The sequence below is a fragment of the Podarcis melisellensis genome, assembly GCF_964234715.1.
Source record: "Podarcis melisellensis genome assembly, chromosome: 5".
NCBI lineage: Eukaryota > Metazoa > Chordata > Lepidosauria > Squamata > Lacertidae > Podarcis > Podarcis melisellensis.
The window spans coordinates 32,148,531-32,165,969 of NC_138537.1; the positions used below are offsets into that span (position 1 = coordinate 32,148,531).

The 17,439-nt window shown below is 40.2% G+C and overlaps 1 protein-coding gene across 2 annotated transcripts in view; it reads right to left on the bottom strand.

The window, feature by feature from the left end:
* PXYLP1 (2-phosphoxylose phosphatase 1) overlaps window positions 1–17,439 on the bottom strand; it is a 60,549-nt gene that overhangs the window by 17,754 nt on the left and 25,356 nt on the right. Inside the window, exons 2-3 of one of the 2 annotated variants that reach the window (XM_081910491.1) lie at window positions 13,764–13,895; window positions 859–1,020 (exon numbers count right to left, since the gene is read on the bottom strand). In XM_081910491.1, coding sequence (XP_081766617.1) covers window positions 859–1,020; window positions 13,764–13,842 — 241 coding nt within the window. In that variant the 5' untranslated portion in view covers window positions 13,843–13,895. Of the gene's footprint in view, window positions 1–858; window positions 1,021–1,787; window positions 2,074–13,763; window positions 13,896–17,439 lie in introns of those variants that run through there. The other variant, XM_081910490.1, reaches the window with a different exon arrangement.

Consider the following 17,439-nt stretch of genomic DNA (forward strand, 5'->3'; position numbering starts at 1 on the left):
TGATTGCTCTAGAGCCTATCTTAAAAGGTGGTATATATTTCAATGTCTGTTTGCAAGGGAGCGTGTTGCATTCATGTTTCCAAGACCATCCAACCAGCCAAGAGTTAGAAAAAAACTGGTGTATAACCTTTGTTAAAAAACCAGAAGCTTTCTTATTAGGTATTATAGGAGTGGACCTACCAAAATTACAAAAGAATTTGTTTATGTATGCAACAAAGGCCGGACAGACTTTAGTAGCAAAATATTGGAAAGAAGAAGGTGGCCCATCCAAAGAAGATTGGCAAGTTAAACTAATGGAATACGCTGAAATGGCAAAATTGATGATGAAATTAAGAGGAAGTGATGATAATGAATTTAAGGAAGAATGAAAGATGTTTATTGCATATATACAGAAGCAATGTACACAGGTTAATACATTAACAGGGTTTTAAGATTACTTGTAATTTTATTATGAATGGATAATACATGATTTAAATATGTTACAAATTTAACAATGGACATGCAGTATCTTTATAAAGAATAGAGCCAAGGAAGGGATTAGATGGAAGTCAATTTGTTTTGTTTTTGCATTGTTTTTTGTTATTTTTGGAAAATCAATAAAATGTTATTTTTTAAAAAAGGAAACACATTGGGTATTAGAAGAACCTTTGGTCTGATTCAGTAGGACTGACTGCAATTGAGCCAAGTAGGTGGTAAGGTTTTCAAAGCTTTGTTTTTTACTTTTTTTACTATAGTAGCTTGCTTCTACCTGGAATTTTTTTAAGAGCACTCTGTATCAAGAAAGCGTGCATTTGAAATTAAAACACCAGTAATTACACAGAAATAAAGCAGCAGACACCAATGCTGTAACAGGTTTACCTTCCATACTGCGTTCAGGTATGTTGGGAATGTTACAATAAAACTGGGCTTCGAAAATTGGATCTATAGCAGGTGTCTCCGTCAAAGGATCAGGCATTATTCTCTTTCGATTCTTGGAGCCAAGGTCATCTTCTTTAACAGGGTTAACAGGGATCAAGTGTACTAAAAAATACAAATAAGCAACATTCACATCATTTTGCTATTGTTGCATTACGTTAAAGCAACATTCGCATCATTTTGCTATTGTTGCATTATGTTAAAGCTCTATTGTTGCATTATGTTAAAGCTCTATCATTTGACTCAAAATATAAATACAAATGCTTTCCAGGATATCCCTATTACATTAGACATACCATAAGTGTGACACACAACAAGGGGTGGGGGATTGGAAACAGGAAAAAAAAGAAAATCATCACTACTGATGCCCGGCCACTGAAATATTTTCCACACCGCTAGATTAAGCTAGCTGATTTCTGTGGTGCAAGCGCAATTTACCATATATTTCAAAATATACCTGGAATCTCTGCCCATCTGCTATGATCCCCAACCCTACTCCACAGTCCTACAATAGCACCTTTAAAAGGGGCTACAAATTCATAATATGTTCTACAGTTACACAAAAATACAAATACTTGTAATAATAAATGTTCCTATTTTAATAGGAAGAATATACGCATTACAGTGGCCACGATAAAAGCTACTTCTGAAGAAAGAAAGACCCGCCCAATAAGCCAAATCAATATTACAAACTTGCATTTCAGTATCACTGACTATGTCTTATATATATTTTCAGTGGACTGCAAAACATAAGATATATTTACTTTTTGTCTGAAGCATAGTAATCAGAATAGGAAGCAATGTAAGCATTACAAAAAGGCATAGAAGGAAGAAAGCAGCTGCAGCAAAATCATCAATTTTAAACCATTTACCTAAAATTAGAATAAAAGAAAGGAAATCTGTTTCCCATTTTCTTTTTCCTTTGCAACCACAAACGGTCCAAAAAGAGTATGCAGAGAAAGTAGCCATTTCAGTCTGGAATTTTTTTCTTAGTGGTAGCCTTAAATACAGACTGTTCTTTCAGTTCCATGCAACCAAACTGTTTAAAACTTTTTCACTGACGTAGGAAGTAGGTCACACAGCAAATACTTTTTCAAGTTACGTGGCAATTTTTCATCAGCATGGAAGAGAAAATATGCATAATAAGAACTATTCAAAGTTCATTATCCCTCTCCCCTAAAGAAGGGGCTTGTGGTTTCCAAATCTTGCAAAGTAGTTTTCACTAAAATATACCAAGACAGAAAAAAGTAAAACACAAGTAAGAGACTAATTAGCACAGAAGCACATTAAAGGGTGGATATATGCTATGTAGAGAGAGGGGATGGTTAATTAAGAAAACCCAGTGGCAGATATTATGCTCCCTTCCCCAAAAAACCCAGCCTGGAGGAGACAGATAAGGTGCATATGGATTAGACAGCTGAATGGGTAAATGCCAATTCAGACACAAAGCAAACCTGAGAATGCACTGCAGAAAATCTTACCATCTGCTATGCCAATTTAAGGACTACTATCATGCCAGACTCAATTATAAAGTTGTATATTTGGGACTACTTAACATCTTTTATGTCAATTGCTTGAGAAAAATGAAGGAATAGTAGAACTTCAAGTCTACTGCACTCCACCTACTTAATGGGGAGTAAGCCCCACTTAATGCAACATGACTTACTTCTGAGTAGCATAATTAGGATTGTAGCATAATTCTAGTCATGGGTTGTGGTGAGCTCTGAAGGAGTATGAGCTTTCTTACACCACAATTCCATCTATTTGTCTACTTGGAAGCAAATTCATTGGGGCTTACTTCTAGGTAAGTGGGGCCAGGATTACAGCCTGTTAGCATGCCAGTGCATACAGACCATTCGTGTTTGTTTCCTAGTTGCTAACTTTTTGAAATAATTCAGTCTTCATATTGCCAAACAAACAAGTTGGCCACTGGATACACTCCAGATTAGGGCCACAGTGGAGGGCAAAGGATTAATGCCATAGTACCACAGAGCCTAGGACTTGCCGATCAGAAGGTTGGCGGTTTGAATCCCTGCGATGAGGTGAGCTCCCGTTGCTCGGTCCCTGCTTCTGCCAACCTAGCAGTTCGAAAGCACGTCAAAGTGCAAGTAGATAAATAGGTACTACTCCGGCGGGAAGGTAAACAGCATTTCCGTGCACTGCTCTGGTTCGCCAGAAGCGGCTTAGTCATGCTGGCCACATGATCCAGAAGCTGTACGCTGGCTCCCTCGGCCAATAAAGAGAGAGCGCCGCAACCCCAGAGTCGGCCACAACTGGACCTAATAGTCAGGGGTCCCTTTACCTTTACCCTTTACTACTCCATTACAATAGAGATCCAAGGCTTATTGCCAGCATTGTCAAAGGAAGAATCTATTCAGTTTAATGAATCCTCCTTTGGCATTACAAATTGAAGGTGCAGGAGACTCAGTCCAGATCAGAACCACAGCAGGGAGCAAAGAGTTAAACCCCCTCTAGCCCCCACCCTAAACTAGGGCCCTGATAAGGCCCCAGTGTGATCAGGGGCAGAGACCATCCCCACTTTGAATGCAACTCTCCAGGGGGAAAGTTTTTTCACCACTACGCTATACAGTGGTGTAGCGTGGGTTGTCAGCACCCGGGGCAAGGCAAGTAATTTGCACCCCCTAACCCGTGGATTTGCGCCCCCTAACCCTAACCCCCAGATGTTGCGCCCAGTGCGGCCGGGCCCCCCTGCACCCCCCATGCTACGCCACTGACGCTATATGAAGAAAGGATGTGAATGTTAACAGACATGTAAGATCTTGTGAGCTATCCTCCTCCAATCCCCTAACATGCCTTTCCCATCTCCACTTCCCCAATTCCATTCAATCCTTCATTCCTAGAGTGGCCCTGTTTTTATTGTGCTGCATTGTCTAGCAGGTCCACTTCCTATCAAAGTAAGAGAAAACAGGGAGAAATCGCAAACAAAACTTCTTTGAAATGCCAAACTTTCAATTCAAAATGTGTCTATGTTCAAAATAAATAGTCTTTAGTATATATTTTGTGCTTAATATAACCTTGCATAATTCACACAAATAGAAGACACCCTCCAAAAAGGAAAAAAAAGATTACTAGATAGATCTTTCAACTCTCCTTGCAGAACAGGGAAATAAAAGGATTTACAGAAGCAGATGAAACCAGAAATAAAGTAACATTGTTCAAGTACACACTTTATTTAAACAGAAACGCAAACGGAGAATGAAACTGTTTACTGTGCTTATATTTTGAAATACAGGGGACCTCAAAGTAAACAAATTCCTAAAGAAATACCTACATTTGCACACTTGACAGCAGACTGAGCAAAGTCTTTTTTTGCCAAGTCAATCAGGCAACAAATGTGCTCCAGCAGCTTTAGAGGCCTCTCAGTTTACAGTAAGACAGTTACAAATATCACAATATTGTGACACTATAACAAGAGACTTGTGTGTAGTAGCTAAATCAACAAATTCCATTACCTTTGACAAGCATGAAAATAAAACTATATTAAAAAGGAAACCATCAACAGCTCCCTAAGTTTGAGAGCAAACTTGCAAGCCAAGCATTAAGTGACACGTACTTATGTTGTTGACAAACTAAGTACAGTGGTACCTTGGTTCCCAAATGGCTTAGTTGTTGAACAAATCGGCTCCCAGACGCCGCAAACCTGGAAGTGAGTGTTTCAGTTTTTGAACATTTTTTGGAAGCCGAATGTCCGACGCAGCTTCTGCTTGAGTGCAGGAAGCTCCTGCAGCCAATTGGAAGCCGCGACTTGGTTTTCAAACGGTTTTAGGAGTCGAACGGACTCCCGGAACGGATTAAGTTTCAGAACCAAGGTACCACTGTATCCTCAGTAAAGGACAATTTTCGGAAAAGTTCTGTGTGTTTTAGTTGAAATCATTCAGATTCTGCATGATTTATTTTGGCTGGCAGAAGCTCTCCAAGACCTCAGGCAAGATCTGAGCATTGCTTGGAGAGATCTCTTTAAAACAGGGGTGTGTTATCTTCTGTCTGCGAGCTGAATTAGTCCTGGCACAGGTCCCAATTGGCACTGTGAAGCAGTTCGTCCAAAACCACACCCACCTGACCCACACTTGGTGTCATATATGACGCCAGGTGTGGGTCAGGCAGCTGGAGTAGGAGAGGAAGACAAAAGGGGATGAAAAAGCTCTGAGTTTATGGGGGGGGGGCCCTCTTCCCATCCTTTGAACTCCCTGGGAAGCTCAGGAAACCTGGTGCACCTGAAACTGAGTGTAAAATGTGCAGCTGAATGGGACACAGCTTTGGGCAGCCTGAAGAAGCACCATTCACCTTGGGCTTGCCCATAAGAAGCAAGTCTAGAGTGAGAAACCAGGGGGATGCCTGCTGTTTCCAGGAACTCTTCTCACTGTTTTTGTTGGACCCTGAGAGAGAACCCAGAGGCTGAGAAGGAGCGTGTGTCAGAAGGAAAATGAACCTATATTGATTTATATATATTTGTAACTTTGTCTCAGTGTAACATTTTTATATGTTGCTGTGTATTTGCGTAATGCTTTGTTTAAGCTGTTTGTAGAACTTCAGTTTTCTGTACACCACTTAGAGATATTTTGAATATATTAAGCAGTATAAAAAAGGAGGAACTATTAAAATGTTCTCCCTATTGTTCCCTGGCAACAGAGGCTTGCAGGCACTACCAGAGGCACTGACTTCAAGCCTGATGGACTTGGCTGCACTACAGGGTTCCTTGTGGAATAGCCAGCCTCATAGAAACAGCACCTGCACCACAATTCATTGGTGTCAACGGGAGTCCCCAACCCCCCCCCCCAAAGTGCACAGCAGGAAAATGTTCCTGATTTTCATTTCAACCATAGATTGGAATGAACCTTCCTTGTGTACTGTGGTCCCAATGAAAACCACCTCCCGCACCTAATATTTTTGGTTTTAAAAAAACATGATAACTGTTACTTACATCTTAACATACCCTATGCATTTTCACATGCCTCCTACAGGTTAAGAAAAGAGAGACCAGACAATATTGATAATTTTTAGCCAGTTATAACTGAACATACATCAGCATTTTACAATGCATCTCACCCGCCCTGAAACTGAAATAGAAATCATATTCCTATCTCACATGCTAATATGTGTTCATGGATATAAACAGTAATCTTCATCCTGCGAACATGTCTTATGCTCAAGGCACAACACAGGAAGTACTGAGCCACTTTCCAACCATTTTCTTTTAATTACCTCTATAAACATTTGCCCGGGGGTCTAAAGATAAAATTTATCACCAGCCATAGCAAGATTCCATCATTTTAATCCTCCTTCTGAAAGACATTAGCAATATCCACATGTACCAATGAGGCAGATTACACAGTGATAAGACAGAACAGTATGATTGCTTTTCAACGTGCAATACTTTGCTACGAAACTCTGGGGCTATCATTACACATTTGGAGAACACAAGACAGACAAACACACTGCAGTAAACATCCATAAATTATGACTTCTGAAATTATTTCCTGTGTATCTAAAATACAGTAACAGAAAACAGATTTTTAGTTACATTTTTAGAAAGAAAAGAAAATGCAGAAAAATGATCCTTAGGGGTGAATGGTTGTACTGCCATGCCATACAACTCCAAACAAAATCAATTTACTGGGAACTGGGGTGTCTGGAAAGCTCCAACACAAACGGCAGTAATGCAAAACAATTCAACAGCCTCACTTGTTGGTTATCCCCAGTATTAGTCCAGCTAAGACAAATTTCAAAATATGACTACACTGAAATTGCAGCAGATCACTTTTGCTTACCCAGCAATGGAAATTCAAACACAAGTACAGAAGAAAATGCATTGGTTAAATAACAAACTCTCCCCATGAGTTATTTAAAATCTCAGAAAGACCAGACATATGTCATATCTCTGCCAATCTTTCCCAGCATTTCCCATTGCTTTCTTTCCCAAACATACCAGCTGAGACCCTATCTTTAAATTTCTACTGTTCCCAATGGAGGCTTCCAACTATGTTTGGGAACCTACAATGCCACCTGGAATGCAAGGATGAATGGATTTTACAACTTCCTGAACAGATTTACCTTTTAGTTGAGTGGTCTTTTATCACACATTGAATTCAAGGTAATGAGACAATACAAATGGAAACTGAGATGAAGTGAATTTACCAACTTGGGAGACTGGCCATAGGAGCTGCCTAGTCTGTCTAAGAGGGAAGCTCCTTCCTTCTTAGCAGATTCCAGGAGTGGCAGGCAAACATAGCACAACCATCACTGGCCATTAACTCCTTGGTGGCTGGCTCTCAGGCCATTAGATCTCAGGAGAAGAAGCATTCAGTGATGAGACAACTGCTCTGGTATAAGTTCTGTACTCTACAGCTGTTTTGCTCTTTCAACGGCCGTTAGGGAAGTAGAAATACTTAAGTAACAGCATATTTAAAGTTTAGGAAGTAGATTTGCTTTTTTGTGAAACTGCTCCATAAGGTTACCTTCTGTTTTTCTACTGTAAGCCATTCCCTTTGAGTCTATAAAGAAAACCTATTGAGTGCTTTGATAACCCCATTTTGTGCTGTTCAGTGGGATTGCTCTCTGAAACAGCTCTCCTTCCCTTTCAAACCTGCTTACCAAGTAAGAATTCTTAAGAATTTAAAATATGCCGCTGGTTCTGACAAGGAAATGTGGTGGTGGCAGTGAAACTACCCAGGCTAAAACTAGCCATATTCCCATTTCCCATATTCCCATTCACTCAATCATTGGGGAGACCCCTATATACTTGAGGATGGTACCCATCAGAGAGACACACATCTGTTCAGACTGTGTGTACAATAGACATCCAGACTGCTGTGCAAGCATCACTAAACTAGCATTAAGTTTAAAAGCATGCTCCCATTAGTTTATGCAGAGATTATTCCACATGGCAGGAGGAAAATTATATATGTGAAAAGTTTATTCGGATTTTTTTCTTCGCATACTCTTACAGAAAGTAATTCAGACAGTAGTCATACACCTACTCACTTCTCCTCCTTGAAATTACTGCAAAGTATCGACAACCTCACCTAATTATCATGCATAAAATATAACTGTAGCTCAGTAATTATAACACCTTGGTAGAAATCTGAAAAGCAACTGACATGTGAAGCCAATAGATAAAGTAAAACAATGTAACTTAAAAGTAATTCTGCTTTTTTATTTTTACATTTTTGCAGAATTTACAGTCTTGCTAGGAACATGCCCTGCATTTGCCAAAAGTGAAGCAGAAACAAATGTGAAGATTATCACTAAACTAGCAAAACCTGAATTCCAAACTAGACTTAAGGAGGCTCATCCATGCATTAAATGCTACCTGTGGAAATGTGAATTATTGACAAACTTTGACAGCCCAAATCTAACAAATACAGTAATAGCAACCAATCAGTGAATTTTATATGATAGTTCTATTTATTGGGATTTCACCACCCAGCAACAGTTAGCTAGGCTGGCACTGTATTAACGTAAGTTATGAAAGGAAATTGACTTTGCTTTAAGCAAGCCTATTTCAAACAGCATATAATCATGCAATGCACTTAAGAGTAGTTACTGCAAAGGAATTACCATTTATCACCTCATATCAGTCTTGAATGGGATCCCATTATATGCTTCAAAACCACATCTCTTTTCCACCTAACCTCCCCATTGCCTATATAGCGAATGCTTACATACTTAATACGTACTACACAAATATATCATCACCCACTCCCACCAAGACTCAAATGTGTACAGATTTGTAGTGTTCATGCAAAATAGGTCAGTGCACACATTATCCACTTAGTAGGATGTTCTATTCACTACTACATCTTTCTTTAGTCTAGGATCTAATGCACATGAGCTCCACATCACACTGTGACAGAACTTATTGGGTTGACTTGTTTTCTCTAGGAGACAGCAGCTAAGTGACATAATGAGGTGTTACAGCTTTCCTATTCTCAAAGCAGGTGAAATACAGTCAATTAAAAACTGTTGCCAAATAATAATAAAAAAACTTGCAGCGATTTAGACTACCAAAATCCTTGTCTTTCTACTATTTCAACACGATAATGGATCTGTCCTGGGAGCTCAGAGTCTTCAAAAGAATATATTGTAAACTAAGGGAGATTCCATTGGCTTGTTAGCTACTTTCCACATTATTAGCCTGAAGCCATTTAACTAAACAATAATTCAACTGCTGTTTACATCTCCCACATACTTATAGTAAATCAACTATTCATTCTAGCTAATGAAAGCTTTTAAATACACCCATTTTCTATGTTTCTATATTTTTAATGTACACATGTCACCATTTACAACTGAAATGGCTTCATAAGATGACATCTTGCTAATTCTGGTCTGCAGCAAAACATTTGATAACGCAGACCAGAATGTTTTACTATGTTTTTATATGCCGTATTGGCCTGAATATAAGCCACATTTTTTTCCAAATTCCGATTGTGAAAAGTTAAAGTTCGGCTTATACAGTGGTACTTCAGGTTACATACGCTTCAGGTTACATACGCTTCAGGTTACAGACTCAACTAACCCAGAAATAGTGCTTCAGGTTAAGAACTTTGCTTCAGGATGACAACAGAAATTGTGCTCCGGTGGCACGGCGGCAGCAGGAGGCCCCATTAGCTAAAGTGGTGCTTCAGGTTAAGAACAGTTTCAGGTTAAGAACAGACCTCTGGAACGAATTAAGTACTTAACCCGAGGTACCACTGTATTTATGACCTTACGCTGCTGGCAAAGTGGTGCGGCTCCCACTCCCCTGTCACCTGTCACCTCCCAGGCACCTGTCCTGTCTGCGGCTCCCAAGCCACTGAATTTTAAAGGTGAGGCTTATTTGCGGGTGCGGCTTATATCTGAGCCAACACTGTATGCTGGAAGCTGCCCACAGTGGCTGGGGCAACCCAGTCAGGCGGGCTGGGTACAAATAATAAATTATTATTATATTATAATGGAAGGAGGACAGAAACTGAAAAAAATACAAGCAAAAGGAAGGCAGAAAGTAGGAAGCATGAGATATTTGTGAAGAAATAGAGGAGGGGGTAAAGTTTATAAACATTAATAAAGAAAAACTGTATATATAACACTGCGACAAATGTTTTCCTCCTTTGCATCAAGCAGATTAGCAAAGGAGCCAAATGAATAAATAAAAGCAGCTATACTAATATAGCTTGGGCCTAGGACTTGCTGATCAGAAGGCCGGCAGTTTGAATCCCTGTGATGGGGTAAGCGCCCGTTGCTCGGTCCCTGCTCCTGCCAACCTAGCAGTTCGAAAGCACGTCAAAGTGCAAGTAGATAAATAGGTAAGGTAAACAGCGTTTCTGTGTGCTGCTCTGGTTCGCCAGAAGTGGCTTAGTCATGCTGGCCACATGACCCGGAAGCTGTATGCCGGCTCCCTCGGCCAATAAAGCGAGATGAGCGCCACAACCCCAGAGTCGGCCACGACTGAACCTAATGGTCAGGGGTCCCTTTACCTTTACCTATACTAATATAGGTTTGTTGCTTTACCAAAGGGCTGGAGGGAAAGCATGAAATGATTTGATAAAGGTTTATGAAAGAACAAAATAACCTCAGGGTAGAATGATAGCCAACATGCTGTGCCGTCCACGAAGAACAAAAACAAACAAACAAACAAGTCATAAATGCCCCTGTGCCACTATGACAATTAACAATGGTTAACTGATGCCTGTTTTTAACTTTGTTTTCTTTCTGCAAGCTGTTGTGGCATATTTTTATGACATAGCAACATGATAAATATTTTTATGCATAAATAATAGCTGAGGCATGGAGTACCCATCCTAATATTAATGAAGGTCAAACCATGGCAGGAGAACGTTAGAAGGCACAAGTGTAGTGCTTAACATGGCCTTCGCCTACTTCCAACCTGGTCCCCATGAGTCCTAGGCAGCAGATCTGGTTTGGACATATTGAGTTGTAGTCCATAACATCTGGAGGTTGGCAAACACCAGCCTAACCTATAGGAAGTATTTGCTGAGGAAATGTGTATTTCTGTACACACAGAAATAATACAGCAACAGGATCTTCAGCCATCAACAAAACCCTTATATATTGTCTGTTGATACATACTGCCAAAAAGAAATATGTTTTAAATAAATAAATCCCACCCACCCCTCCACAGTCCCTTACAGCAGTTCTGACATAATATGTGCATCGTAAGTATGACTCCTAAGCACATACGTTTCAATTATAAATGGTCAACCAAGATGCATTCAGCTGAAAATATTGAGCTAAAATGTTAATCAATACAATTTGCTTGCAGACTATCTCATAAGCTGAATTCATAGACAGCTGCAGCTCAGAGGTCATCTTTGAGTACGGTCTGTGAATGATCCATTTTGAATTGCTTCCCCATGTCTACTTACTGGAAATCTTTGCAAGAACCCAAACATGGTCACAAATTGTTAGGGTGAAATAGTAATTTGTAGCAAGAAAACAACACATCATTTGAGTTACCTGTGTCAAGTCCCCTGAACCTCATCCTAATAATCTGCTACAGACTCCTTGTTTTCCCATACTATGGAACTTGTATAGGAGAAAACAAACACAAGCTTATCATACCAATAATGTACACTGAGCCAGCGAACAGTTCTGCCAAGAGATCCCAAAAATGGAGTTTAAAGGAAGGAAGATCTTCAGCAACTCTACTCCCAAGAAAAATATGGAATATGAATACAAATAGAGAAGAGAATAATTAATTCAGAACAAGCCATCAGCAGAGATGTGATGCTGAAGGCACTCAACATGCGGTATCAAGGCACATGCTAAACATAAAGAAACAGACATTCTGCCAATGCAAACGTCAAATCAGTCAAAAAGCCTAGGGAGTGGGGGGGTCCCAAGTTGTTACGGGCTTTACAGTGGTATCTTGGTTCCCAAACGGCTTAGTTGCCGAATAAATCAGCTCCCGAATGCCGCAAACCCGGAAGTAAGTGTTTTTCAGAAGCCAAACATCTGGCGTGGCTTCTCCTTGAGTGCAGGAAGCTCCTGCAGCCAATCAGAAGCTGTGTCTTGGTTTTCGGACGGTTTCGGGAGTTGAACGGACTCCCGGAACGGATTAAGTTCAAGAACCAAGAAACCACTGTAAATAATAGTAATAATAAGAATTCCTGGAATTTAGCTTGGTAGTAAATCAGCAACCAGTGCAGATCTCCGCTATACAGTGGTACCTCGGGTTACATACACTTCAGGTTACAGTACTTAATTCGTTCCGGAGGTCCGTTCTTAACCTGAAACTGTTCTTAACCTGAAGCACCACTTTAGCTAATGGGGCCTCCTGCTGCCGCCGCGCCGCCGGAGCCCGATTTCTGTTCTCATCCTGAAGGAAAGTTCTTAACCTAAAGCACTATTTCTGGGTTAGCGGAGTGTGTAACCTGAAGTGTATGTAACCTGAAGCGTATGTAACCCGAGGTACCACTGTATATAAATGTATCACAGCCAATCAATAGGAACATCTATTTGTTTAGCAAAACATGCCAAATCAGAATCAGTAAGAGTCCATCACAAAAAGGCACACTGTCTCAATACATGAGGGCTGGTCCACATATTACAAAGAAGAGAGGTTATAATCCTTTCCTTCTACGGTTATTTAAAGAAGTCTAAAAAAGCAGAGACCTCAAAAACTAGCAACAGTCACCACAGTTTGAATTAATCAATGGAAAATCATCTTGAGATAAGTTTTTCCACAATCACATAAGCAGGTATCTAGTCAGCCAAGACCAGCACAGAAGCAACTAACTTTTTGAAAGTATATAACTATTTACAGCATGACACCCTGGAAAGAGAGTTTGCGTTGATCATATTACTGCAAATTCCACATCTAGCTTCCAATATAAATAAGTATATATATATTCTCTTTTTTCCCCAGTCTGTAACCAAGCTTTTGTGTTTGAGAATCGCCCTGACATTTTATGCTTTACTTAATTACTCAAATTGTAGAAAGAGTCGCAATTAATGCATTTCTATTTAAAGAAAACATAGTTCTTAGTATTTTTTAAATCATCAAGCAATTATCTGAAAGCACATAGACAGGGTGGTGGGCAGGGCTTTTCCTTCAATCAGTCCAATTCACATGCAGCATTAAAATGCATTGAAAAACTAATTGTGGCTTAACACAAATGAGCAGCATTCTGGTGCATGCATCTCAAAAGTTCCTGATGAGCCCTTTCCGTGCCCCTGCCATGTCAGAAAGAATAACAGAATAATAGAGTTGGAAGGGACCCCCAGGATCATCTTGCAATGCAGGAATATGCAAGAATATGCAGCTGTCCCATACAGGGATTGAACCTGCAACCTTCACGTTATCAGCACCATGCTCTAACCAACTGAGCAACTTTGTGTTCTGTGAAAATAAGTGTTTGTGGTTTGTTTCTCCAAGAAACCATGGCAATCGCTTATGGTTTGTTGGAGATAAACAATCCACAAGCACTGGTTTGCATAATACATAAAGACAGCCACCGACTTATTTCTTCTCTGGTATACAAGAGCAGGGAAGGATCACATCAGGGACTTTATAGAAGTATGCACCACTGTGTGCAAATAAAGTTAAAATGATTTGATGTTACATGGAAACCAGGAAATCGTCACAATCAGCATGACTTTGGTTAGAATCTGTGTAGAACTCATGTTTCTAGAATTGAAAAAGTGGTGGCATTCATTTCCCATTCACATATACAGCTTGGCATCAACTTCCTTTGAGCTACATTCAAATACGTGGTTTACAAAGAAAGGTTGGGGGCAAACAGAAAGTAGGCCAAATTTAATAGACGCCATGGTGAACGCTGTGAGGCTTTACACTTCTCACATAATGTGAACCAAGGTATACTTACAGAATTGTAGGCTAAGGCTCAGAAAGGCTAACAAGGCTGCCAAGGCCAACAAGAGCAAAAAACGATTTCGGAAAAGCATTATTATTCTTTCTGCTACTTCTTCATGATTTCACCTCCATAGTCAGAAACTTCCTGTCAACACAAATACAAAAAAAAGCATTAAAGATAACCTCACCCTTTTGAGAAACTCTGAAGCTCCAGGATTAAGAAAAAAAGGACATGATTTCTTTCTTTTTTAACATTCTTTTTAGTAAGTACTAGTAAAATAACTATTTCCATAAAACAAAAAGATCAGACAGAAAATATACACACTTATTATATGAAGAAGTCAAAACAATATTCACCAGAGCCTACCTTGCTATCCTTTACTACCTAATACTTTTATTAATCACTTCATTACTATCACTTTATTACTGATTACTGAATTAAACTAATAAATTGCAATTGTATCTTTACAAATTCCATTTTAAATTGATACTTTAGAACAGAGGTAGCCAATAATGTGCTGTCCCCTCCAGTTGTTGTTGGGCTCCATCTCCCATTGGCCTCAGCTGGCATGGCCTATGAGAGATGCCGTCCAGGAACAGCTGGAGCAGGGGTAGTCAACCTAAGGCCCGTGGGCCGGATGTGGCCCAATCACCTTCTCAATTTGGCCTGCAGATGGTCTGGGAATCAGCATGTTTTTACATGCGTAGAATGTGTCCTTTTATTTAAAATGCATCTCTGGGTTATTTGTGGGGCCACCCTGGTGTATTTACCAGGAGTAGAACGTGTGCTTTTATTTAAAATGCCTCTCTGGGTTATTATGGGGCATAGGAATTCGTTCTTTCCCCCCCTCCAAAATATAGTCTGAGGGCGGGTGGACAGGCCCACGGCTAAAAAAGGTTGCTGACCCCTGAGCTGGAGGGTATCACCTTTGTCATCCCTACCTTCAAATAATAAAGAGGTTTGGTTTTGCTTGAGGAAGCAATGAGTTCCCTTTGCAATATTTAATAAATGGTTTCCAGCATACCAAAAAAAGTCATCCTGTTGCCTCCTCCTTTAAGCCTTTTTTCCATTCTAAGTTTATTTTTCCCTGAAAGCAAATTCCCAAACTTGTTCTCCACCTGTTGTAAAGTGCCAGGGGCCCTTTACTGGGAAATAAAGGTTTTAATACATAACTATTCACCAAAATTCATTTAGCTCATTTCAAAATGCGATTGAGGACTGGTATTCTGAGCATTTCAAAAGTCATACAAATAATTCCAAATCTTGCTTTGTACAAAGCAGTTAGGGTAACAGTGGGTGGTATCCAACTATTCAAAGTCATTACACTCAGAATAGACCCATTGAAGTAAGTGGATTTAAGTAACGTACGGTGAGTAACTGTTTAAAGGCTAAATCCAATGATCCCTGTGAGGTCATCCAAGGGGCTATAGGAAATGTTTTGGATCTACCTGCCTGCAGGCAGAGAAGGTGGTCCACCTTGAGAACTTCCATCCCAGCCATCAAAGAAAATGTAAGGACAGTGACTGATACTCCCTCACCACTGCTGAGGGCAAAAAGGAGATGTTCTGAGGACATGTAATGTGTGGCTCTGGATCCAGTGGATTCAAAACCCTTCAATTTCCCGGACACAGCCCTGGAATGGGGGGGTGGGGGTGGAACTAGCTCCTGAGGTGGCCATCGTATTTTCTTTCGCTTCCCTTGAAGAAGGAAAACTCTTCAAGAAAAAACGATCAACGAAAGGAGGAAAAAGAGAATGACGACAGCCCAGCATCTGTCCAGTTGGGTTTTGGCCCAGGAGGGTTTTGGTTTTGGCAGGTCACCCCATCAATTTCTCTCTCTCGTCAATGTAGGCCTGGACTGCCAATGGCTTTCAAGTACCAGAGCAAGGCAAAAAATGGTGTTTTAAAAGAAAATCGTGACATCTAATAAATAAAAGTAATTGTGCCATCCATGATTGATTTGGGATCATTCCCAATGAACAACTGTGCCCAACAGAAGCTGCCAATGCAATTTGTTTTCAGGTGCTACTTGATATTGGCTTTCCTTGGGATCAGGTACAAGTACTACAATAATACGATATAACTCATGAATAATACTGCAATAAAAACTATTTACATTGCCAAACAAAATGACACACTGCCAGGATATTAAAACTGTCACTTTCAAGTCTATCATAATCTATTACGAGGGGGGGGGGACCTCATACAAGAATACAGGAAAACAAATAAAGATAATGCAATCAAGTTACAGGACCACCATAGATGCAGCAATACATTCACAAATGAAATAAATAATACAGTACTCATCTCTTAATCTGCGGGTTGCCATCTGACTGGATTTTTTTCTGATTCCGATCTGATTTTAGGATGTATTTTAATTGATTACCTGATTTTATGTTAATGTGTTATACATTTAATGTTAGCTGCTCTGAGCCCGGTTTTGGCTGGGGAGGGCAGGGTATAAATTCTTATTATTAATCATATTTGAAGGCCACCAAAAGTGGCGCTGTGGGTTAAACCACAGAGCCTAGGACTTGCTGATCAGAAGGTCGGCGGTTCGAATCCCCACAACAGGGTGAGCTCCCGTTGCTTGGTCCCTGCTCCTGCCAACCTAGCAGTTCAAAAGCACATCAAAGTGCAAGTAGATAAATAGGTACCACTCTGGCGGGAAGGTAAACAGTGTTTCTGTGCACTGCTCTGGTTCGCCAGAAGCGGCTTAGTCATGCTGGCCACATGACCTGGAAGCTGTATGCCGGCTCCCTCAGCCAATAAAGTGAGATGAGCGCCGCAACCCCTGAGTCGTCCGCGACTGGACCTAATGGTCAGGGGTCCATTTAATTTTACCTTTTAGAAGTATCTAACTGCTAGAAAGGAAATATAGCTCAAATATTAAGATGTACGGCATGAGGCTATATCAACAAAGTTGAAATTACAGATAAACATTTAGACAACAAGGGAAGAGTGGGGAACTAGGCTGTAGCTAGGGTCCCCAGTTATGCAATGCTCTCCCCGGGCAGGTTTGCCTAGCACCTCTGTTACATATTTTTAGGTGCCAGGCAAAAAAATTCCTTCTCCCAGGCCTTGGCTAATGAAACAATCTATGGCCTTTTAAACTGGGGTGTACTGTTTTGTTTGTTACTATGTTACGTATTTTGGTGTTTTTATACTGTACACCACCCTGTGATCTTTGGATGAAAGGCGGTATAGAAATTTAAGAAACAATAATAATAACTGGGCCACACACACTCTTTTCCTATTTTTTTTTTTTTAAAAATAAAAGGAGCCCATTGCCTCAGAACTATGCATGGGCTGCATTTTTCCATCAATAAACCTGAGGAGACTTGACAGCATCACACAGGGCTCTTTAAGAAGTACACTAGATGCTTCAGGTTCCCTTTATGAAGCAGCAGGAGAAATGTTGCATGTGAACCCCCTGAGAGACAATGAACACTACCGCCATGAGTTCTAATCTTTCTGGCACTCCCTTTTCTTTCTACAAATATTGTTGTCAGCCAGAAACCGCCTAGCAAAAGAAACCACATCACTATCGCTTGTGAGTCACTGGTATCTCACTGCAGTGTTCTTTCTACAGCAAGCTACCAGACTGTTTAAATTAATGGACACATATAATAAAAACATGAAGCAGTCTTGAGTTTACAACCTGGATCTCATATAATAGACCACTGTAT